The following is a 25,044-nucleotide window of genomic DNA, read 5'->3' as shown; positions in this document are numbered from 1 at the left end:
GCCCTAGTCCCACAGGAGCACTCACAGACTACAAAAACGTACTTGTGGGGGGCATGGGCAGCATGAACAGCCCACTCCTGTGCTACCCGATAGGCTCTCTGACTGGCCAACATTGTCCGTGCTGGCAAGCTCATTCACTGGCAGCATACTGCTGAGTGGTGCCTCCACTGCTCCCCCAAGTAACAGGAGTGGGCAGCGGGATGCTGGACAATGATTGCAGTCTACTCCAGGTGAGCCTCTCGAGTTCGATGCCCTGGGGAATGGGGTCCTCAGGCACTTGCAATTGCTCAGGGCCTCCTTCATGCATCCGGGTCTGATAATGGGGTACCCATTCAGTACTGCACTTGCCCCATCTCACCGGGAGCCCTTGGGGGCAAAAGTAATTATGGTGAGGGGGCCACATGCACACCACCTCCCCATAATCTTTAAGAATTTAACAATGCGCTGTACCAAGGGGTATTTACCCTCCAAGAGGGCAATTTCAAAAGGGTCAGAGGATCCCAACACGGTCTGGTTCTTGAGCAAGGGGTCAAAGGTCTAATCCTTTAGAGTGTTCAATGATCTTGGCTTCATTTTACTCCTGGTGGCCAGCTCTGGCCAGCAGGAACATTTTGAGCAGGTCTGCTGGCCTCAAACAGGGCGCACATTGCAGGGAGCTTGTTTTACTGGCTCCTTGATCCAGCCATCTCCTATGCTTTGCTCTCCACAGAACCCTTGGCCTCCTGGCCATCTTGGAGGACATCTGTGGGCAATGGAGTCTACGTCTTTCCCCCAGTTGATCCTCAGAAGGCACAAGGGTGCCAGCGCCTCTGTCCCTGAAGAGACTAATCTAGTCCTGGTAGGTCAGCTTTAGGCAAAAGGCCTTAGTCCATCATGGGCATCAGATAGCTTCTCCTTCCAGCTGTCTATGGTGTTGCTGCTGCTGCTGTTGTCGTCGAGGTCTGGAATCTTGCTCTCAGTTTATCTTGTGCAGGGTTTTAAGCATGGGTGGAAAGGCAAGGCACTCCATTCCAATCTTATGATGCAACATTATTCCTCCAACCCTGTCCCAACTCTCCCGGACAGCACTTTGGGACAAACCAGGATGATGATCCTTCTGTCAACCCCCCCCCCCCCCGGTCAGAGCTGCTGTGCGCATCAAGAGGTGTGGCTATAAGGGGCAAATCCTTCCTTGTCATTGCAAACTAGATCTGGGGCAGCTCATCCTCTTTCCCCCGCTCCCGTCCCCATATGAGCATGGAGCCAAGTTGGCTAGAGGCCCAAAGGAAAAGTGCAGGCCTGGTGTCAGTTTCATCTGCTTGTGACAGGTGAGGCTTCTTTGAAGTGCAATTAATCCTGGAGCAGAGCCCCATGCTATCCTGCTAAGGGAAGGACAACTCTTCCCCACACCCAAGCTTTTTGTCCACTGTCTGGGAGCAATACCACATGGGAGCCATCTAGCTGCCAGGTGACAGTTGTAGGCTTACAAGCATTAGGCACAAAACATTTAACTTTCTAAAAGTACCAGGTACTTAATAGTTAGAAAAAAAAACAATTTGACAATTAAATTGCATTTTGAATAACTATAGAAATAGTCTTTGACATATTTCTGCTACCAACCAGAATTTAGCATTAAATAAACTTAACATTGTAGCACAATTATTTCCTAAAGAAGCAGTAAGTCTTGCTACAGAAAAGCTGTGTTTTGGGGACATTTCACTATAAGGACATATGCAACATTAAATTGACTTGTTTTACTTTTAAATATTATATATTAAATAAGGCCTACTTCGAAGGAAGGTGCAGCCTGCGCACATGTGAACAGAAAAAAATAGTGATGTGGGAACAGATTCATATAAATAAATGTCCACACGGATTACCTTAATCATTGGCACGTTGACATGATTACAGCACATTTATTTAGAATATTACAATCAGGGTTACAATTAACTCCTTCCACATAAGATATTGTGTAAATTCTACTTGGTGTCAAACACAACATTTATATACATAAAGGACCACAAGGTTACATATATACAATTAAACTTTAAACCTACATAAAACATATACCACACAATTATTGTTTTACTACTCTGTCTTCCTATTAGTTAATCAGAAGTGGCTGTGTTATAAAATTCTCACACAATCCACTGGTGGAGATAGTTTATAAGTAGTGCAACTATGAGATGAAAAAGTATTCTCCCCCTTGGTCAGAAATATGTGCGCAAAAGTCCTTAATCTACTTATATTGGATACAGGAAGACTCCTCCAGTATAACTGTTGACACGTTTCGGCCTTACAATTTCGTTCTCTTCAGGGCAAAAGAAAGACTTAGGGCCCGATTCACAGAATTAACTTAAGACAAAATCCTAAACTTACTACTTTTGGTATTCACAGAATGCACTTACTACTTTTGGTATTCACAGAATGCACTTACTACTTTTGGTATTCACAGAATGGATTTACGACTACTAACTTTACGTCCGCACTCGGGCTGGAAATTCCGGCCCGGAGGCGGGGCTTCCGGGTCGGAGGCGGAGCTTCCGGCCCGGAGGTGGAGATTTTGGCCATGGCTAAATCTCCACCACTGGCCGGAATTCCCACCTCTGGCCGGAAATTCCCACCTCTGGGCCGGAAGCTCCGCCTCCGGCCCGGAAGCCCCGCCTCCGGCCCGGAAGCCCCGCCTCCGGCCCGGAAGCCCCGCCTCCGGCCCGGAAGCCCCGCCTCCGGGCCGGAATTTCCGGCCCGAGTGCGGACGTAAAGTTAGTAGTCGTAAATATATTTTGTGAATACCAAAAGTAGTAAGTGCATTCTGTGAATACCAAAAGTAGTAAGTGCATTCTGTGAATACCAAAAGTAGTACGTTTAGGATTTTGTCTTAAGTTAATTCTGTGAATCGGGCCCTAGGTGCTACTGCACCAGTAGTCCGTTCGAAGGAAAAATCATCATTGGTTCTGTTTCTGATTGTCTACGGAGAGCCGATCACCGCACGTGTGATGCTCTGACAAGCGAAGGGCCCCATGAAATGGTGGCCTGTCTCGTTGAAAGGATCCAGCTTCATGAACTGCATGAAGCCGTATTATAATATCGGCTACTGCTATCTTGCATCGTAGACTCGCTCCAAAGCAGATTGATTTACAAGTCGGATCAGTTTGCCACATGTGTTCAGACGTGTTCATGCGTAACCATCCCAGTGCCCCTTTCACTAGCTGCGTCGCATTATCTGAAAAGACGGACATTGGCGGTAACCATGTTCAGTCAAATCACCATCAAATTTACCATGAGTGAGAGTCAGGAAGTGAGACTCACTCTCAGTAAAGATCCAAAAACCAGGTGATCAAAAGCAAAAAATCCTGGTAGACTAAATGAGTTGAACCCATTTGCAGCAAGCCATTTCTGCCTTTCTTCTTTGCCTGATCATTCCTATGTATTAAAGTCACCTGCTGTGATTAAATGGGCTTTCATATGGTTTTCCGAATTCCTTTTTTTTGGTGCATTGACACTTTAAATGAGTTCTTACCTTTTTGATGTGTGTAAACTTTGAGCATATGCGCAGTGGCAACATGAGACTTTTGACCCTCAAAATGTGCATCTGCACATAATGTCACTAAATTACTGGTTTTGCTTCTGGTTTCTTGCCTACCACCTTTTTTCATGCCAACTTGATGCTTTTGACTCAAATTCTTTCTTTCTGAAGGTTTGGTTGTCTTTTCAGGTGGAACAGTCTGTTACTCTCCCAACATTACCTGTACCACATCCCTCTAAAGAGTAGGAGAGGATACACCAGTTGGATTCTAAGCAGGCCCTTAGTTTCTATATTGAAAGACTGGATATGATCCAGTTGGATGATCAAGTTTGTCAGTTTCACCGGTGCAAATAAATGTAAGACATTGAAGTAGATTTTCCTTCGCATGAAGCTATTTTATATATTGGCCCATAAAGAGCTTCCTGAAGGTCTTCAAGCTTCTTCCATCAGGGTGAGGGCCATAAGTAGAGGGGTTCTGATCTGCCAAGCACCTACATGCCCACTGTATTGATTCTCAGGTCCTTAAGGGAGATAATTTTGCCCGTTTAGTCCTGAAGTACTTTGGGGCTTAAAGTTCACTCTCGGATCCACCACCTTTGAAGAGACGCTACTTTGATATTGATTGAAATGTTGAGGAATCTGCTATTAGATGTATCCATCAGAAGAGCAAGTTACTTGCTTTTACCAATGCTCTTTGTAGTGGATCCTTTAACAGCAGATTCCTCATTGCCCGCTTGCATCCCTTGTTTTTGTGGGTTGGATTTTAAGGTCCCAAGATTTCACACACTGTTGACATCTTAATTTGTTTGCTGTTCTGCAAGAGTGGGCTTGATTTTGCTTGAATCTCGTTGTCAACCTCAAAACATTGATGGCCTACCTAATACAAAGAATATACTATGTTGGTGCAATTTGGATACTCTGGTCACAAAAGTGTATCCTTCGGAGGAGAGACTGCCATCTACCCATCTGAAGAGTCTCACTGTTATACAAAGTCCTCACCTTCCATCACAACAGATATCATCCCTTCTAGGATCAATGGCATCCTGCATTTCTCTGGTGCGTCATGCCAGGCTTCACACAAGGTCACTACAACAATGCCTAGAGTGCGATGGGAGTTAATTCTATGGCAGCTGGGAAAAGAAGTAAGCTGACAGTCAGCAATTCAGTCACTTAATTCAGAATTAAGGACTGCCTGAGTGCAGTCTTTGCGTGGTTTCAGCGGCACAGCCTGAAATGCAACTCAGATAAATCTGAGCTGCTCTTTTTCGGCTGTGCCCCTGATCCGGGCTGGAAGTCATGGTGGCCCCAGGACATGTCCCCCCCAGAGAAGCCATCATCCCAGGTAAAAAATCTCGGAGTGGTGTTTGACGATGATCTATCCTTTCGTCCACACATCCTGGGATTAGCAGGGAAATGTTTCAGCATCCTTAAGATGCTTAGGAAATTTCTTCCCCTACTTTCACTGCAGTATCGTAGGAAGGTAGTCCAGGCGCTTGTGGGCTCCCGCCTGGATTATGCAAATGCTCTTTTTGCAGGCCTACCTAAGTATTTGTTATCTAAACTGCAGATTGCCCAGAATTCGGCGGCCAGAGCTATCTATGGGTTGCCTAGGAGAGCTAGTGCCTCTGCGCTTTTGGCTAGGCTGCACTGGCTCCCAATTTTGGGGAGAATTAGATTTAAGCTCCTCACTCTGGCATTCAAAGCCCTTCATGCGATTGGCCCTTACTACCTGAGGAAGCGTATTGTCTTCTATGTGCCGCGGAGGCTGCTGAGGTCGGCGGACCTGGCTAAAATGGAGGTGCCTATGGTCAAACGTGTCCGGATGGGAGGTCGCTCCTTCCAGTACGTGACAGCCTGCTTGTGGAACGAGCTCCCACTTTCCCTTCGGAAAGCGAATAATCTTCTGGCTTTCAGGAAGGAGTTGAAAACTCTGCTTTTTACTAAGTAACCTAGTGTGACGGTAGTAGGTCGTTCCCTTTGGGTTTCGTGTTCCTTTGGGTCACTTTGCCAAAGCGCCGGGACACCCTTCTGGGGTAGCCGTGCGCTCAAAAAGTGCGGAGTAACATTAACATTAACATTAACACTTCCACGGTGGAACTAAGTTTACTGAAAGGAATCCCTTCCACCAGCAACTTTCACTTCAAACACTAGTTACAGATGCATCTCTGCAAGGCTGGGGAGCACACATGGGTCATTTAAAGTGTAAAGGGCTTTGTCCGACAAGAAGGCCTATCATAACTTCTGAAGCTATAGGCAATCCACCTGGCTTTGAAATTGTTCCTTCCTTGATTCACAACAGACTCTCTTTTTTTTTTTTTTGTGTAAATATTTTTATTGAAAATTGAACATAAAACAGTACACATTGGCATCAGGTTCCATAGAATAACTGTCCAGTGAGAGTGCAATGAAACATTCATGACATTTTGAAAAGCAGTGAGCCCCTTTTGGCTTCGCAAGACCGTTTTTATCACATTGCGCCAACCAATTATATATCGTCTAATCGTGGTCACTTAAGTCTGAGTCTGAGGTGTCGCTCAGGGGTTCGCATATATTCCCTCTATAGGCATTCCACCCACCCCATACCCGGGTCCATTTTTTGGGGCAGCCTCTGTGAAGATAGACAGTTTTTTTCGACCACCATTGTGGAGTCCATGTCCCGGGACCACTGGGCGAGGGTTGGAGTTTGGCTAGAGCCCCATTTTTGGGCTATATTGCGTTTCGCCAGCATAAGTCCCAGTGTTACCCAGAGTTGTGTGACCTTGTTGAGATCTGTCGGTTCCCAGACATTGAGGAGACACAACAGACTCTCTTTTAAACGAACAAGCAGGGATGTATTCCAGACCTATGTCCCTAATATCACAAGATATCTGGGAATGGCTTAGAGCAATAAATCTAATCATAGCTGGTCATCTACGAGGAATTCAAAATGTAAAAGCAGACTGTGTCAGCTGTACATTTCAAGAAAACCACCAGTGTTTTCTCAGCAGCGACATCCTGCAAAACATTTTTCAAGATTAGGATTACCCACTTCGCCACAAATAGATTTGTTCGCAAATGCAAGAGACACATGGACGGATTAAGCCTCCATATTTTACTGACCAGGGTTGAAAGACCATGACCTTTTGATAGATTGGTGAAAGACATTTCTGTATGCATTTCCCCCAATTTGGCTTATTTAAAGTGTTCTGATCAATGTACACAACTCAATGATAAGATAGATGATGGAACCAGTGTCTCCAACAATGTAGTTCACTCACCTTCTTCACCTATCTGAGCGACCACACTGGAGGCTGCTGTGCAGACAGGATCTCCTGTACAATTTTGAGGTCCAGGCCCTACATCCCAACCGTCCATTAAGTTTAGCGCCTGGCCCCGGAGGTCTTGTAGTATTGACATCTAAATCTATAACAGGACTGTATGAACATTCTGCAAGAAGCCAAACAAACTTCCACCAGAACATCATATGCCTTCAAGTGGAGAAGGTTAAGCATTTGGTGTATTCAAAACAAGTGGTGATTCATTATGTGGGAATGCACCCTAATCCACAGGTACTGGAAGGAGGTACACGAAGAGATGAGCGAGGTACTGACTGTCCCTATCTGTCCGGAGGCACGTAGATGCCTACTAAACATATGGGAGCCGACTGATCTTAGCATTTACCAAACACAATGGGCAACTTTGGGCTTCATGCTGGCAAAGAGAAATATTGCTCAGGCCTGGGGAGCGCCAACCCCTCCTACTCTGGACACGTGGGAGAACAATATGTACTAGTTTATGTGCAGAGAAAAGACGGTGTTTACAGCCCGAGGCTGCCCCCGAAAAATGGGCCCACATTTGGTCACAGTGGAACTCCTATCGTGGAGATATTTGCATCCCCACACAAAGTATCGAGCTTGACGATTTGCTTCCCCCTTGAAAGTCTTCACTGCATGTAATTTGCTATTGTACTGCCTTGATTGTCCTACAGTTATTTGTATTGTACTGATTTAAATGATATGCCAATGATTGTTTAATAAAAAGCTAAATAAGAAAACAAGTGGTGATTTCTTATTTAGTTAAAATGGCATGGCCTTGTCTAGAATTATTCTCCATTAAGGTACACCATGAGGTTGTAACTGCCTATAGGTACTCTCCTTCACAAACCTCATTTTTTAGAATGCCTGTGAATCAACTTCTCCTCCTTGGAAACTTAAAATAGTGCTTTCCAAAATGAGACCTCTCTTTAAATCAATTCACAAAGCCTTGTTACAGCATACTACTTGGAAGTTCACTTGTTTAGTAGCTATCAGAGTTACTTAAATAATGGCCTTATGTACTAAATAGCCCTTCACAGTGTTCCCCCAGCTACAGAGTAGTGCTGAGAACCCACCCCAGTTTCCTTCTAAAGGTGGTTTCAGATTTTCACACTAACCATTCAAATGCTGTACCTACTTTCTTTCAAAATCCTTCGACTCCAGGAGAGAGAACTCTTCATACACTGGACTTAAGTGATTTAAGATTTTACCCAGAAACAAAAGATGTAAGACAGTCAGATTGTCTGTTCATAAATTACGTTCCTACAGCAAAACAATCCATCTCTAGATAATCTGTTGTGCAAATTTGTAGAGTGCACTATCACCAGTGAGCGTATCCTAGTGCTGAGCAGGTGTGTGCCCAGGCAAACCTAGGACCTAGTGGGACTACTTGAAAAGACAGGTCTTCAGCTTCTTGTGTAATTCAAGGAGCGCGGAGGAGGGTCTTGTGTAGTGGCAGGTCATTCCCTGCTTTAGGAGTGATGTATGAGAAGGGTTGACTGCCGGATCCGGTTTTCTGTATGGATGCGATGTGTGCATGTAGGGGTCTGAACGAGCGGAGGTGTCTGGAAGATTTGTGAAAGCAGAAGCGGTTGTTGAGTATTCAGGGCCAGCGTTATGTGGTGCCTTGAAAGTGTGGATGAGGAGTATGAATTGTGCTCATTTGTGTATGAGGAACAAGTGACTATCTTTCAGGTGTATTGTAAGTTTGCTGTTGGAGGTTGAGAGTGCGTCTGCCCGCCGAGTTCTGAATGGTCTGTAGCCTTCCGATGAGTTTTTTTGTTTATCCTGGCATGGAGGGTGTTCCTGTAGTCCAGCTTGCTTGTGACCTTGGTGTGCCTGACTGTTTCCCGGGTGCTGATGGGGAGCCATTTGAAAATCTTCCTCCGCATCTTCGGGATATGAAAGCATGAGTTGATGGCATTGACTTATGCGGTCATGTAGAGTTTGCTGTTGATGACGATCCTGGGGTTCTTTTTGTTGGTGGAGGGGGGTGGGTGTTTGCCCTAGCTCTTTTGGCCACCAAGTGGAGTCCCAGGGTGAAGTGCTCTTCCCGACGATCACAATTTCGGTCTTGTCCGTGATCAGCTTTATACAGTTGGTCTTCTTAAAATGGATGATTTCAGCGATCTCGTATTTAACTTGATACAAGTACTGGGTGTTAGTCCGTATGGGAGAGAATGAGTTGCATGTCATCGGCATAGGAGAGGATGTTGATGTCATGAGACTTGATGATTTTGGCAAGAGGAATCGTGTGCGATGAAGAGGGTGGGGCTCAGGAAGGACCAGGCCTCTTAAAATGTAATCGTCCACTTGCTATGGCGAGTCGGATTTTATCAGGTCGAGCTATATTTAGGACCTACCCACCTGTCCTTGCGACTTGACAAAGAACAGGTTTTCTGATCAGCCAGGAAGTGAAGGAGCAATAAAAATGCCTTTAAATCTTGTTTTTATTTTGTTATGTTTTCTCCGTTTTCAAAGAGAGGTCAGAAGTCAGTTTACATTTACTTTTCATTCTCTGACTGCAGAATTCAAGGATTTTGTAATGTGAACTGTGACCTGCTGTATGTAGAGTGAAATGAAAGGCTGTAGGGTATCGGGCTTTTCTTAATGCACATTTAAATAGCTAATAAGTCAACTGTACAAACATTTCAGTAGTTGTGAAGGCCTATTTTTTGTACATTTGTGCAATGAAAAAAATATTTTAAGAAAATCAAACACAAATCCGAACACTTTACTTGGTCATGTGCAAACAATAAATAGGTTTTCTGAAACCCAATTTCCACAGATTATTGTTAATGCACTATATAGTTTTATCATTAAAGCTGCAATGGTAGTGGGAAGGTTTTTGGCCATTTCTTGGACATTTATTCACGGTCTGTAAGTGACAGTGCGCTACCACATCTTGCTTTAGTGTTACATATTTATTAAAAGTGAGTATTTACACATCCTGTCTCTGCCCTTGTGGGAATGCTATTGGTAAACTGAGTGGCATGTCCTGGATCATGTGTTCCCCATATGTGGGCTAGATTCTTATTACACATAAAGCAAACTTTTAGTCTATTTAATCAAAGAAAAGTGTTTTGTTTGGTGCAGTAGAAACGCTGAACTCGCATATTTGAAGGTGCACTCATGTGAGAATGAAGAAAAAGGCAAAAATGTAAAATAATATATTGACCTATGTTCAAACAGTTTGAGACCAGTTTACGGTCCAAGGACATTACTGTTAGATCGAGTAGATTAATGAAGTTACTCGACTTGCAGGTCTAGTAACGTTTTTATGATTTTTCAAGGCCTGAGGGCCCTTGTGGAACTTTGCAGAGGTCGCGGACATTCGAGGTGTATGGTGCAAGGCTGACAGTCAGGAAGGAGCAGATCAATTGGAGTGCGTGTCTTTGGGTTCCAATGTTGTGTAGGCTTTGGCTGGGGATGGGGTGGGAGACTGTGCAAAACGCTGCGGAGAGGTCCAGGAGGATGAGGTCTGCCATGTTCATCTGTCCAGATGGATAGTAACTCGTGTATTACCATCTTATTTAAACGCTAAAAAGACTCTCTGGTAGACCTATGAACATTCCAAGAGAGGGAAAGCTGCAACAGTAGCCGCTTTAAGAAATGTTCCCATTTCAGAGATTTGTAAAGCCGCTACACACATTCACTAAATGCTCCTATGTGGATTCAAATTCCAAGGCCTTATCCAGTTCCAAAGTAGCCTTTTCTTTTTATGAAGACCATAATTATGCACGTCTACTGTATACCTTGTCTCCAAATAACTTGGAGTATTTCAGAAGTCTTTATCAAGCTAACAGATTTTGTTTTCAACTTCTATTTAATTGTACCTGCTTTCCTCAACCTCTTGTCCTTCTGCACATTCAGAATTTTCTGGAAAGAGATTGGTAGCACGCGTCACAGCAGTGTGAAGATGCATGGACTGCATGGGTGGCCCCATTTTTTTTATTGATTCTTTTTATTAAACAAATTGAATTGGTGTGAGCACATTAATCAGTCTGATAGGTTATATGTATTGAGTAATTCATTAGTCGACAAAATGACAATCACAGTTGCTACTGGAGTAGAGCAATGAGGCACCACAGGTTACATGCTTTATAGTGAGGATAGATCATCTAGTATGGGACTGCGTGGGGGCACTACAGATCTCCCCCCCTGGTATGTGTTCCATGTCCACCCTGATTTGGGACCACTTCTTAGGGCATCCCCTCGCTGTGTACACTGTTTTCTCCCGGAACATACACCAGTCCATATGTTACTTCCATTCTGTTATGGTGGGTGGGTTTTTGGCTCCCCACAACTGACCAATATTTCTTTTTGCCACCATGAGGCCAAGCGTTACCCAGATCCTACCCATTCTGCTCAGGTCTGTGGGTTCCCACACATTCAGTAAACACCTCTTTGCTTCTGGGCGGATAGTCAGACCCATCACCTTGCCAAGAACCGTGTGGATTTGACGCCAGTATCTCTGGATAAGGTCACATTCCCTTAGGATATGCATGAACGTTCCCTCACTACCACACTGTCTCCTCTCCCCATTCGAACCAGGCAGGGTCCAGTGACGTACACTCTATGCAAGATTTTTAACTGTAGAAGTCGTAGCTTGGCCGATATGACCACTTCCCTGGGGGAGGTCAGTGCCTCCTGCCATTCCTCATCATCTAGTTTGAGGCTCTCTCTGTCCTACTTCACCCTGATGGCGCATAGAGGGTCCGCAGTGTTGATCAGTTTTTTGTATGTGAGGGAGATTGCTCTCTCTTGTAGATACCCAATCTTCAAGGGGTGTGGATTCTGTGGGGGAACGTGTCTTTGGTCAGGTGGGACTGCAGTGCGTGTCGGACTTGGAGGTAGCGGAAGTATTCCAAATTAGCGAACTCATATTTCTGTTGCTGGGAGGCGAATGTCACCACGTTGCCCTTTACCCACATATCCCCAATAGTTGAGATCCCAATGAGGTCCCATTTATCAAACCCCTTTGACTGCCATAAATCACCTAGTCTCCGAGTCCCAAAGGGATGTTGCTAGTGTCAATTTGCGTTCCCATCCCAGACTTTTAGTGCTGCGTGCCAGTCCTGTATTGAGTGTTTTGTTGGCCCAGTGAGCTTCGCTCTGTTGTAATTTCCCCCTGGGAGGAGCCAGCGGTCCATGGCGTAGCCCGGGTCGTTTATTCGGCGGTGTTAGACCTGTCAGCCCTAGGGTGGTCTCCTAATTCATTTTTGATCGTGCCTCATTTTTTTCCACCCTCATTTTTATGTTGGACTAGGTCTCCGGGCGCCTTTTAATTGCCAATCAGTGTTAAGGTGCAGGTACTCCCTTCTCCCAAGATGGCTGCCACAGGCCCCTGCTACTGCAGAGTGGTCTTTATTAGTAGCACCCTAGCTGCCAGGAGCTGGCTGGAACCCCACAACAATGTTGCGACACCAGCCCGCCTTTTTTGTCCCATAGGTAGAATGGGGAAGCTCCTGGAATGTGCTAGAACCTTCTAGAAGGGAGGTGTGGTTTTACTTTTGCCGCCTTGGCTAGAGGTCACCTGACCTAGGGCTACTTAAGTGAGGGAGGGAACTTTTTCCAGTTAGTTGGCCAGTTGGGGTGAAGCAGAGCTGGAGAATCCCTGCCGGAGTTTTAGGCAGTAGGGCCTAGCCAGGGACTTATGCCTCTGAGAGTGACAGGGCTTAGGTGCTGCCTCTTAAGTGAGTGAGGGATCCTGTGAAACCCACTGATCTTGCCCAGTAGTAGGAGGACCCAGGGAACCTCTGCCCAGCCTGACTAGGAAGGACCTAGTCGCCAACTCATCCCCCACCCCCCAAGGAACAGAACGCCAAGGGCGCCAGTATCATCTGCGCCGCAAAGACTGGATACTGAAACTACAAAAGCGGAATCCTGAAACTTCATGCCAAAGCTGAATATTGCAACTTCATGAAACGACTGATTGCCTGACGTCTGGGGATCAACCAGGTACTGGCGCTGTGTTTCTTGCCCTGCCAGACCTGACCTGGACCCCCTGCACGAATCTGCCGTCGAGCGCGGAGCTGGCCGAGCTCCCGCTTAATTTGTGACCCCCCTGGGGCGAGGACCCGCAATGCGATCACCGCCGCGGCCCGTAGGCCTCAGGGACGTGTCAGTACCAAGTCGGGGCCTGCGGAGAAGCCCGGGGCCCCGCCGCTGCCGACGCAGCGTGAGAAGGAAGAGCGAGTGTCCGGGAGCGTCCCGCGCCGTTGCACGCATCCGACGAAGGGCCCGGAGCGGAGCCGAGCGACGAGACAAAGGTAACCCCCGGGGGCTGGGAGGTAGCGCGGCCGTGTGGCGGCCTGAGACTGGCCCCCCCCCCCTGCTCCCCGGGAGTCTTGGGAAGGCCCGGTGCACCCCCTGCCGAGTGGGAGCAACACCGCATGCAGAGACTGTAACTTTTCCCCCCTCCGTGGGATTTCCCTCTGTATTTGTGAGTCTCCACTCCGTGGGATTGCCCTCTCCTGGGATCTGCCGTTCGCAGGACTCACCAGTGCTCCATGCGTTCTATGTTGAAGTAGCGCTGATCATTCCTTTGTAGTCCACAGTGCTCAATGCGTTCTATGTCTAAGTAGCGCTGATCATTCCTTTGTATTCCACAGTGCTCAATGCGTTATATGTTGGAGTAGCGCTGATCATTCAATTGTATTTACCAGTGCTCAATGCGTTCTAGGTCTAAGTAACGCTGATCTGTCATTTGTATGCATCCGTACTCAATGCGTTCTATGTCTAAGGAGCGCTGACCCCACATGTTGCATTCACAGGTGCTCAGGGCGTGCTAAGTCCAAATAGCGTGTAACCTCAGTTTGTGGTCTCTAGCGCTCCATTCTCCGGTTGAGGTCCCAAGTGCAAGGCGCTCCGTGTATGAGCGGCGCCTCATCTCTAAAGGGTGTCCAGCAGGGCAGTACGCTCCGTGTGCCAATAACGCTTTATCCTCAGGGTAGGCCTGGAAGTGCTCATGGTAGTAGGCAAACATTATTCAACCTCAAGTTATGCTCATGTGCCTTTGTTTCTTCGTAGACACCAGTAGCGCCACGTGTGCAGGCCCCAGCCCGCAGCACTAGGGAAGTTCATACTGCAGGGATTGCTGAGGTAACCGTAATGAGATGCTGTAATGCAAATGTTAAAGTGTACAAGTTAAGATACTTTGCCCTACAAGAATCCCGTGTGTGCTCCTTTGATTAGATAAATCTGATTAATTTGCATTCACCTTACTGTGTGGCGTCCATTATTGTGTGCGTTTACTGCTTCAGAGGATGCGTGTGTTGTATGGTCGCTTAACACATAGGCCTTTGGGTGCCCAGCCGCTCGTGTCACGTTACCCCCTTAGGGCCTGGAGACCCCAGGTCTTACAGGCGGTATGTGCCATGGTTAATAGCCGTGAGTTGTGCCACACAATAGTATTTCTTGAGGTCTGGCAGACTAATCCCACCGTCATACCAGTTGAGGGCGAGCTTGTTTAGCGCTATGCAAGGTTTCCCTCCCCACAACAAGTCTCTCTGCAGGCCCTCAATTTCACTAAAGTAACAGGTAGGCACTAAGTCAGGGTAGTTTTGTAACACATAAAGAAAGCGGGGCAAGTTCATCTTAAAAAGCGCCGCTCTACCCAGCAGCGAGAGTGAAAGCGACTTCCATGCGTGATATCGCGGTTCAATCTTTGCAGTGGCGGGAGTAGGTTGCGATTGTAACCGAGCCGTGGGTTTGATGTCACATAGATTCCCAGATATTTGAAGCCCACCGTTGTTTTGAATAGGACAGCCTTTTGGTACGGCAGGTGGGTCGCCGTTAAGGACATAGATACCCCAGTTAATAGAGTATCCAGAGAATCTGCCAAAGCTGGCGAAAATGTCGAACACTGCAATCAGTGATGCCTTCGGAGATGCTAGGAACAGGAGGATGTCGTCTGCATATAGTGAGATTCGGTCTTCCCATGTTGCTGTCCAGCGCAGTCCACGCATAACCGGATCACCACGGACCCATGCTGCCAATGACTCCAGGGCTAGGGCGAATAAGAGGGGGGAGAGCGGACAACCCTGGCGGGTTCCTCGACCCAGCACAAAGATTTTAGATTTTTTGTTATTTACCACAACCTGCGCCAGTGGCGCCAAGTAGAGGAGTTTGACCCATTGGATGAACCCGTTCCCAAGCCCCATCTTCACTTGTACAGCAAAGCGGTAGAGCCATTCGATGGTATCGAACGCCATGGATGCGTCCAGCGAAGCTATTATAGCTGGTTCTTGTATAGTGTCAATTCGTCCCAGCACCCCGTGCACTCTACAGAGATTGAGCGTGGTGTTGCGCTGGGGCATAAAGCCAGATTGGTCTGGGTGCACTAGTCCGCTGATCACCTTAACAAGGTGGTTAGCCAATAGTTTGGCAAGGATTTTGGGTTAGGCATTGAGAAGTGAGATAGGCCTAGGTTTGCCCTCTTTATGGATAGTGATAAGCGTGGCCACCCTCTGGTCCAATGGAAGTGTCCCCTGCTCCTTGCTTTTAACAAACATGGATCGCGGGTGTGGGGCTAGTTTGTCCGGCGCCAATTTATATAGTTCGACGGGTAGCCCGTTTGGTCTTAATGCCTTGCCAGATTGGAGGCTCCTAATCGCGAGTGATTTAGTAGTTTGTGAAGTCACTGTCCAGTAGTTCTCGGTCTTCAACTTGTAGGGCTGGAGGGGCAATGTCTCTAAGAAGGGATCGGGAATCTTCTTCCGAGTAAGATGTGTGTGTACAGTAGACGTCGCTATAGTGGGCAGCGAACTCATCGGCGATATTCTGGGTGTCTGTGATGGATTGGCCATCTTTGTCTAATAGTTCTGGCACCAGCTTGGACGCCAGCTTTTTCCTGTCTAGCCATGCTATGAGTTTGCCCGCCTTATCCCCAAGGTCATACACTCTGCCCGCCGTCTCCCTCCCCATTGATTTGGCCCGGTCCGTGGCTATCGCTTTATATTCATCCTTCTTAAGTTGCAGGGTATGGAGCTTCTCCTGCGTCACCTCCTCTTCTAGTTCCCTTTCCAGCCGGAGGACTGCGTTTTCCACCGCCACTAGATCCTTCATTTTATCTTTGCATGCACGGCTATCAGGGAAAGTGCCTGCCCCCTAATCACCGAGTTAAAATGCTTCCCACAGTATCTAGGAGGAGTCAACCGTCTCCTCATTTTCTTGGAAGTACAGGTCCATGGCTGGGTCAAGGAGATGCCATGGGTTTATGGGGGCTATCCTACCCACCCCTCCTTGTCCTAGTGTCAGATGAGGCCATAGTGGGGAGTGGTCAGAGATGCCTCTTGCCATGTGTCAAATTTCTTGGATTTGTGTTATTTGGGATGCAGGGATGACAATTCAGTATATACGTGAAAGGCTATTGTGAGCCCCGGAGTGAAATGTGTGCTGGACACTATCTAGATGATAGGTCCTCTATGCGTCTGTTAGGCCGAGAGCATCTAGAAAGTCTGGCAACCACCTGGCTGATGTCCCAGTGTCTCGCAGCGGATACCGGTCTAGTGTGCCTGAGACAACGGAGTTGAAATCTCCACCCATCAGTAACAGGCCCTCCGGTAGTGCCAGTAGCACAGCTCCTCAGTCTTTGAACGTGCAGGCCTGGAGACTCAGAGGACATACAGATATGCAGGTAAGCGTTCGCCCGTCCCACCGCCCCGTGATTCCAATATATCTCCCAGGTTCATCCGTCCAAGTAGATTGGACCATCAAGGGGAAGGAGCTATGCATCAGTATTCCCACCCCCTGTGAACCAGTAGTGAAGCCTGCATGGGCCACTAGTTTGTAGCCCCACCTGTTCAATGCCTTGCAGGAATTTCCCACTAAGTGCATTTCCTGAAGAAGGATGACATCCTGGGCATGCCTCCTAATATGTTGTAATACTACACAGCGCTTGACCTTGTCCCTCAGCCCATTTACATTCCAGCTCAAAAGTTTAAGGTTGCAGTCCCCGTGCATGCTCATAGGAATAAATTGAAGTCGACAATTCCTCCCATTGTACACCATCTTCTCGTGCCAATTCATTAAAAACAGAACGAATATCATTACCCCAATCCCAACAACCCCCCTCCCTGCTCCCCTGCACTCTGGGCCTTAAACTGCCCATGAATTCAAACTTGCAGAGTGCCTGTCGCCCAACTGAAAAACTAAAGGTAGAAGTGTGGGGGTAAAGTGAATGCTAAATCTTCCCAACTCTCCCAACACTATCAATGTCTCACCGCTCCCTAGAAGGAGCGGGCCCCAAGAGTTTTGTCCCACCAAACTGGGTTAGCCCTTTTGAGTCTACAGCAGTCTTTTGCATGGTACCTGCGCCCCCTGCCGATGCAGTTAACAGTTCAGTAAGGCGGTGACCTCAAGTGTCCCGGAATTGAGACCCATCTTCTTTATGAGCAGGTTAGCGGACTCCTTCAACGTGTTGTGCTACTTGGTACCGTGCCAGCTCTCCAGCCATTCTGTCGCTGTGTCCAGCATGTCGAAGAACCAAGCTCTGCCATCAGCCTCCACGCGAAGGCACGCTGGGAACAGCATGGCATATTTCATACCTTTGTCTCGCAGTGCCTTTTTGACAGCCAGGAACGATCTATGTTGTTTTTGGACTGCCTACGTGAAGTCCGGGGAAAAAAGTTATGTCAGCATTCTCATACTTGAGCGGCGGGCCCGTTCTTGCATTTTGAAAGATTACATCCCTGTACTGACAGTTCAACACCCGCCCCAGCAGCGGCCGCGGGGGAGCCCCAGGCTTCAGTCTTCCCCCCCTGGGACCCTATAAGCCCTCTCTTTTTTTTTTTTTTTTTTTTATTGAAACTGAAAGGTGTCATACAGCATTCAAGTTCAATACAGAAAGTATAGAGTTACGAAAACCAAAACATCTGACATACAATGAACCAGGGTCCTTCTCAAATAACAAAAGCAATTTAAAAAATAACCTTAATGAGAAGAGAGTCAAAAAAAGTTTCCCCATATTTGTTCGAATTTTCTCCCCCCTCCAATCCTCGCCGCATAGTTACGCTCACTAATCTTAACTCTTCGCATTTTACGTAACCATTCATAAAAAGATGGTGTCTGAGTTGATCGCCAATTCTGAAGTAGCAATGATCTGGCCACTGCCATGCAAATGAATAGAAGTTTAGCAAGTGAGACAGAGAGATTAAGATTCTGATCAAAGTCATAAAGCATCAAGTTGGAATTTATAAATATCTGGATATGAAAAATAAAACATAAAAAAGCAAAAATATCTACCCAGAACTCTTTGACTATACAACATTCAGCTATGACGTGTGTCCAGTTAGCGGGGGCGAAACTTTGACAGCGAAAGCAGATCGGTATATAATTACTAAACATTTTGGCAATTACCGCCGGGGTATAATAGAGGAGCCATTTCCCAAAAAATATCATTCTACGCCAATTGGCTCCCCTTAATGTGGAAAAATTATATTGATTAATAGTCCGCCACGTCGTTAAAGATAAAACCTGTTTTTCGTGTTCCCACCATTTTTTAACTGCTTTGGATCCTAGATCGTCTTGTTTAATCAGGGCGAGATGGCGTTTCCACTCACCAGGTTTCCTTATTAAAGTACTATTGAAAAAAAGATCGTTGTTTAAAGGGGAAGTCTGAGTAAAGGAGGTGGGAACAAACTGCTGCAAAAGTTTATAAATTATATTATAAGACCCGGCTAACAAAAAATTTCCTGAAAGTAGTAAACGCATCTCGGGCGGAGTTAACCACCTGGAATAATGTAAAAAATCGCCCACTTTGCTAAAGCCGGCCTTAGTCCAATAGCGCATTAAATGCGAGCTTACACCCTGCCCTCTTGAGGAGAGTAAATTAATCAGCAAAGAAGAGGTATTAAAAAGAGAGAGAGAGTATCTACTAATCATGGCCGAACGCTTCCTAAAAAACCAAGCTATTATTTTATACCTAACCAATTTTGGGGATTTAGGTATTTGAAGAGGGGAGGATATTTGACTCTCTGAAATAAGCCCTCTCGATTACAAAAAATGTTGATAGGTCTTCGGGTTGAAGATGAGTAAGTATGAGGTCTTCTACAAATAGGTCCGGCGTCTGCCCCTCCGCCTGCTCTGGCACACCCAGGATTTGTACGTTATTGCGGCGGGTGCGCCCTTCGTATGAGTCAAGCTTGTTTTCAGCAAACTTTCGGAAGGGCTGCAGGTCGTGGATCTTGGTTTGGAGGTGCGAGACATCGTCTACCAAGCTTGTTGTTGTAATCGCCAATTGTTTGACTTTTTCATTGTTTTTCGCCAGGTCAGCCCTGATGAGCGCGACATCAGAGGTGATCGTGTCCATTCTTTGTTCCAGTGACGTCCGGACCCCAGAAATGGCCTCCATGACATCCTTGAGAGTTGGTTCAGGGGTGTTATCCTTCGCTCCGCTTCTTGCTTTCTCTGGTCCGCTGGTCCTGAGGCGATGCTTTAGGGAATGCGTAACAGTCCAGTTTATTCTGCTGGACCATCCTGGAGCCCTTCGTCCCGGACATCGTGGTTTTCCCAGTTTTCAGCCCCAGTGCTGGCTTCATCAGTGACACGTGGCAACACCAAGGTCTCTCCTACTCCTGCGTAGCTCCTGAGAGGCGAGACGCCATCCGGTCTCTGTTTCACGGGTGTGGCAGTGCAGCAGGGCGTGAACGGGCGACAATGCCCAGCTATGGAGGAGCCTTCTCTTTAATACTCCAGATCTACTTCATAGGACTGTGACCAGTGCACAGGCAGGCTGGATCTAGAGTGAGCCGGGGGAGGGGGTGGGGGCGAGTGCCAGGCCCGGGCCCCCAACACGCAATCCCCGAGCACAGACTCTGTGTCATTCACTGTCATATGAATAGCGGCACCACCAGAACCGGGGGAGGGCCGGGGTGAGCGCAGAGGCACTTCATGCTGCGGTGCACAAGCCGGCCAGGCCTCCGTCTGCGCTCAGGGTGACCTCTTCCTCAATGTCCTGTTACCTTCGCACCAGATCAGCGCTGGATTGGGGGGCCACCCACCACGACCTTCTCCGCTCTCCCTCCGGAATGTGCCGGTATGGGCGATGGATTGGGCAAAGTCCTCGTGTTCACCCCGCGGCAGGCAAGGCTGCTGGCGTCCTGCCCACAGGTCCTGATCTCTGCTTACCGGTAGTGCGTCTCCACCTCTGGGCACAAAGCCCGCCCCGCCTACCTGAGGTGTGTCACACAGTCTCACTCTCCTGAATGGCCCTAGCGATGCGATCTGCACTGGCGCCATTCTGGGTCTCCAATCGGTGCCAGCCGGTCCCTGCTTGCGTGGTTACGTACGTGGCAGGGGTGATCACTCCACCTCCCGGATAAACCTCACATGTAGGCCACAGATGGTCGCGCTGAGATCTCCGGCTACAGGTTTCTTAGTCTCGATTCCAACTCCGACGGGTTCAGCAGGGCTTCCGCTCCCATTTTCATTCCTCAGGGGTCAGATAATTGTTCCGGATAGTCAGGGAAGAGAGGGGTTCGACGGAGCAACCCGAACTAGTGACCGCCATGCTCGGTTGCGTAGCCACGCCCCGGGTGGCCCCATTGTTATACCTCCATTGATCCCACTAGGGTGGTCATTGTTATTAGTCGCCTTATCTACAGGCTCATGAGATGCTCGAACTGAACCCCCGCTATGATTGCTGATGACATACTTCGGGTTTAGCTTGTTGCCATTAACAACTTCTGATGCTAATGAGCACTTGGATGTGGTTGAGAACATGCTTTAAAAAGCGCAACATACGTTTGTTCTGATCAGTAATTCCATTCTCCTACATACTAAGATTGAAAGAGCCAGAGCCTTCCTTTAAACATGTCTTTTTCTTGATTTCTTAGTAGAATTCAAACATCCCCGAGGTGCAGCATAAACTACATCTCCTTTGTATTGGGCAATTCATGCTTGCTCCCAACAATGTCAAATTCCTAATTCAGTGCAATGCAGTGTCTGGCAAATCTCTGCTCATCTTCTCTAGAACTCAGTTCAGTAATCACAGTTGAAATGGGGCCGACCTTGGCAAGTGCAAGAATTGTTTGGATTTCCTGCAGTTAATCTATGGCCCCTTGCTGTCCAGAACTAAAAAGATTGTATTAAGTGGAGGACAAGATGCTGAAAAGAGCAAGGAGAAGGAGGCCAAGATATCAAAGTAAAAAATAGAAAACAATAGAACCTCAGGAAAGAGAAGTGGCTATGTTGCCATAAAGGTCAAACCTCCCTTAAGCATCAAGGATTTTCCCCAGAGTTTTGTGCTACCTGAAGTGTTGAACTGTGCACTTAGGTTTCTGAGAGTAACTGGGCCATCCAGTGATGGAGTTCAACCCCTCGGGTGAGAGAATCTAGATGACCCTTACCAGGATGGCTACAAAAAGCTGAAGCTTCCATTTAGAAGGTCCAGTTGGGACCATTGGGAGTATTCTTTGGCCACCAGACTTTGCCATTTGTTTGGAAATCCACTAATGGTGACTTATCGATGCAGGGAGACCATGGACTATAAGAGTATATTTCCCACAAACACGTTTCTATCCTCCAACCCCTTGCGTCCTCCCCATCTGAAGACAAGGTATCTTATATGACAGTGATGGGCAGGGTTTCGTCTTTGGGTTATGGCAGGATTTCTTGGTTTTATGCTGCAGTTGATTTTGAAAATGTTTATCCAGGGTATCGCCAAGTAACTTTCAACTGTTTTGATGAGAACTTTGTACCATCCGATAACAGCTCTTACCTTCTGCACTGTGATCTGAGCCCTAGAACTATCCTGTATAGAATGTGGAGATACTCTACTGGCTACCTCTACCTTAGCATCTTCCGACTGTTCTAACTGCCATAGATCAGCTTGTCGCGTGGACGAGAACGATTTTATCCCTTCCATTGTTTATAGTCCACGCTGGCTCACTCTTGATGGCAAGCTACAATTAAAGAGGAGGGTTGCCTTTTCTTTAAGTACATTTATTTGGTTACATCAAAATACATGCCCTAAAAGTTGACTGTTTTTGGTGGTCAAGACTAAATTGTGGTAGTTAATTGATGAAAAATGACCATATATAAACCTAAATAAGAAACGTTTTACTAGATTGTATGGGATGCCTTTATGAACCTATCTATTACTTTATGCAATCTCTAAAATAACATGCATTAACATCGTGGTCTATTGGCCCATATGCAGAGGATCATATTGGGGGAAAAACTCCATGTGTGCTTTGGGCACAGAGTCTTTTGGTTGATTTCTTTTTTTTGTAAACATATTTTATTTACTTTAATACATTGCATATTCATACATTCACATCTTAGTACATTTCAGTGCTTTCCATTTGCATTACTAATCACATACAGAGTCTTCCTGTTGATGGCAGCTTCTTTAGTTCTTTTTCTTCGCTAGCCTAAGTAGGTTTTGCAATACACTTGCCTGTCTTGCATCTATAAAATGGATTGAAGCTCTTGAGACCAGTTGTCTTTATGTTAACAGCAGTTTCGAGGTCCTGGTTTGTTCTGCAGCATGATGGACAGTTGAGTTGCGAGGGTGATGTGCTCTATTTAAGGGCCGAAGTTGCCGTATATGGAGGTAGTTATGTTGCAGTAGAATTCTGAGAGTTTGTTGCAAAGGGCTTGCGAGGGTGCTAGAGGTGGCAGGCCCTTCATATACAGAACCACACACATCCCACATGCCTCGACCCTATAAGATGCTTAGCCATGACTTGTGCCTTAATATAGTAGTGGGTCCACTGCAGGAATCTGTGTTGAACCTCATGATTCAGTCAGCCTTTCTTCTGAGGTTGATAAAATGAATAGCATTGAGTTGGGTGACAATACCCATCTATTACCGCCTTGATGTTACCGCCTTGATGTTATTAAGACCTGTGTTTTATACATGTACATCATTAGTGATCTTAAGACCTGCTTTGAAGGACTTCTTGCTAGTTCTGTTCAGTCATTATAAGCTGTTTGCCCAACAGCTCTGACTGTCTCTTTTTGGTTTAAGTTGCTTTTCAATACTTTTTAAACATCAACATCTGTTCAAGAGCAACCTCAAAAACGAAGTCGCTTGAAATTCGATGCAAATGCTTGTTGACTTCCAAAAACTTTGCAATGTTGTGGAATTGTATAAAATATGCGCTTATCTCAGGGAAAGAATGCTTCAGAAATCTACTTGTCCTGTATATAAAAAACCGAATTGTCTCTTGGTGCCATGCAGTGTGCCGACAAATTATTGTAGGGTTATCATAATATTAAAGCTCCAATTATAGCCTCTTTGGTAATGTTTGGGCTCTAATGACAAGAAGTGGACTCTTGAGAGGCTCAGATATTTCTATCTTTCAGCAGTTACATAAAGTCGATGAAAGCAGGCCGGAAGTGGTAGTTTTAGGATTGGAACACCCTGTGAATCTGTGTAAACCCACAAACTAACATGTTAATTGCATTCTCCAGTTCCCATGCTTGTAAAAGTTAGAAATCCACTCCTGACAAAGACAGGATACATGTTTTTCCAGGATAGAAAGAAGGGGCGTTTTGCAAAAGTGATTTTTCAATCGCTCAGCAGATTTTTGCATAAACATATATACATGAGATAAGTTGCTCATGCAGAAACAATTTGTAAGGAGTACGGTTTCCAAGCCTGCTTCTATAAACTTGTTTTAACTTTATCAGTCATAAATCTGCAACAATGCAAGAACATATACCTGTAGAGGTGCTTTTGTGACTTTCTTTAAGACTCGAGTTCCTAATGTATTGCCATGTTGTCCACAACGGTTTTGCACCGATACACCACTATTAATCTTTTTTTTCTTTTTTGTAAATATCCGCATATATTGAACACAGTTTATTAAATGATGCCTCCGAGAAATGGTATTTTAAGTTGTACGATAGTTTAGCAAAATGTTTTTAGTTTTTGTATACAATACTTTACAATAGATGTTAAAATCATGGATTTTAATTTAGTAATAAAGAAATATCAAGACATTTAGATCTGCAGGGTCTGTTCAAAGGGTCTGCAGGGTGTATCTCCGCTGGTGGCACTGGCTTTCATTTGTGTACTTATAGGTATTCAGCTTAATATGCGAGAGTGCAAACTATCGTGGCACCATTTTTTTTTTTTAATATACCAAGTTCGACGACAAACCTTTTTGTGATTTACTAATATGATTTCCAATTTCATCAATAATAGGATGTTCTGGTGTTAATGGTCGCTGGTAAAGATATGTGGACAGGGGAGTGGGTGATCTGGGCTTCTGTCATTAACGATTTGGGAAGGATGTATTGTTCAAGTACATATTGTTTTCTGAATTTATCAAAATCACTTAACGATCCAAATGTGAAGCCTCTTGTCTTCACAAAACTAAGTTACAGCTTGAGTATGGCCACTTCATAAATATAAAGGGTGCCCAACTGTTTTCCATGTTGAACATAATTTAAAAAAGAATACTGGTTGATTTTAATTGTAGAAGAGTGCGTTCTGGAAGTGGGGCTTCCGTTACAAGTACAGTGTCTGTGGACCAAAGGTTACCGGAGGAACCCACGGAAGAAGAGCAGCAGCAGCAGCACCCGGACAAGAAATCCCATGGTGAGTTGCAAGTGTTTGAGTGGAAACATGAACTCTTCGTTTCTTAAAAATGTTTTCATGAGATCCAATTAATGCGTTCTATTGAAGCTGCCGGTGTCTTGCTTAGAAATCCATATCATTTTATAGCCATAATTGCTGTTGCTACCCGAGGATGAGCCGGATGGCAAAAAACTAAGTATATTCATATGGCAGACTACTTCAGTTTTTGTTGTCGCTTCCTCCTCGAGTGATCGCTCCCCTGCCTGCGCTCTCTGTGCAACGTGGTATCGTTATTTCAAAGCTGCACTGTTTGGCGATTTTAAAGCGTGTGCATTTCTTTGCCATTACTCGCTCATTTTAAGTAGACCTGTGCATTGTTTGTGTGAGCCCCCGGCGCCCTGCTCTGCCCTCCCCTCCATTTTGAGCTTGTTGTTGTTGTGCTCCGTCCCTTGAGCCCGCCACGCCTCCCAGCTGAGCCGCCCTCGCCCCTCCCCCTCCACTCTCCATATATGACAGTAGTTCCCGCGCGCAGCGTTTACGCGCAGCGCCCGCGCCCCACCCGCGCCGAAGGTGCGCCAAAGGTAAGCCCGTCTACGCCCGTCCGCGCCTGGACCGCGTCCAGCGCCAGACCCCCTGCCCCTCGCGCTGCGCTGCCCTCCCGCATCACCTACGATGCCGCCACCCTCCTAGCCCTCAACCCCGGTCGCGCCCCC

At 46.4% G+C, this 25,044-nt stretch overlaps 1 protein-coding gene across 6 annotated transcripts in view; it reads left to right on the top strand.

The window, feature by feature from the left end:
• ITSN1 (intersectin 1) overlaps window positions 1-25,044 on the top strand; it is a 1,732,490-nt gene that overhangs the window by 572,870 nt on the left and 1,134,576 nt on the right. For all 6 annotated transcript variants that reach the window (XM_085621357.1, XM_085621360.1, XM_085621358.1 and 3 more), the window contains one exon: window positions 24,234-24,352. In XM_085621357.1, the coding sequence (XP_085477483.1) occupies window positions 24,234-24,352 (119 nt within the window). The remainder of the gene's footprint in view (window positions 1-24,233; window positions 24,353-25,044) is intronic.

Source organism: Triturus cristatus, chromosome 8, assembly GCF_964204655.1.
Source record: "Triturus cristatus chromosome 8, aTriCri1.1, whole genome shotgun sequence".
In the NCBI taxonomy this organism is placed as follows: Eukaryota; Metazoa; Chordata; class Amphibia; order Caudata; family Salamandridae; genus Triturus; species Triturus cristatus.
The sequence above is the reverse complement of the archived record's forward strand: the minus strand, read 5'-3'. Positions and strand labels throughout refer to the sequence as shown.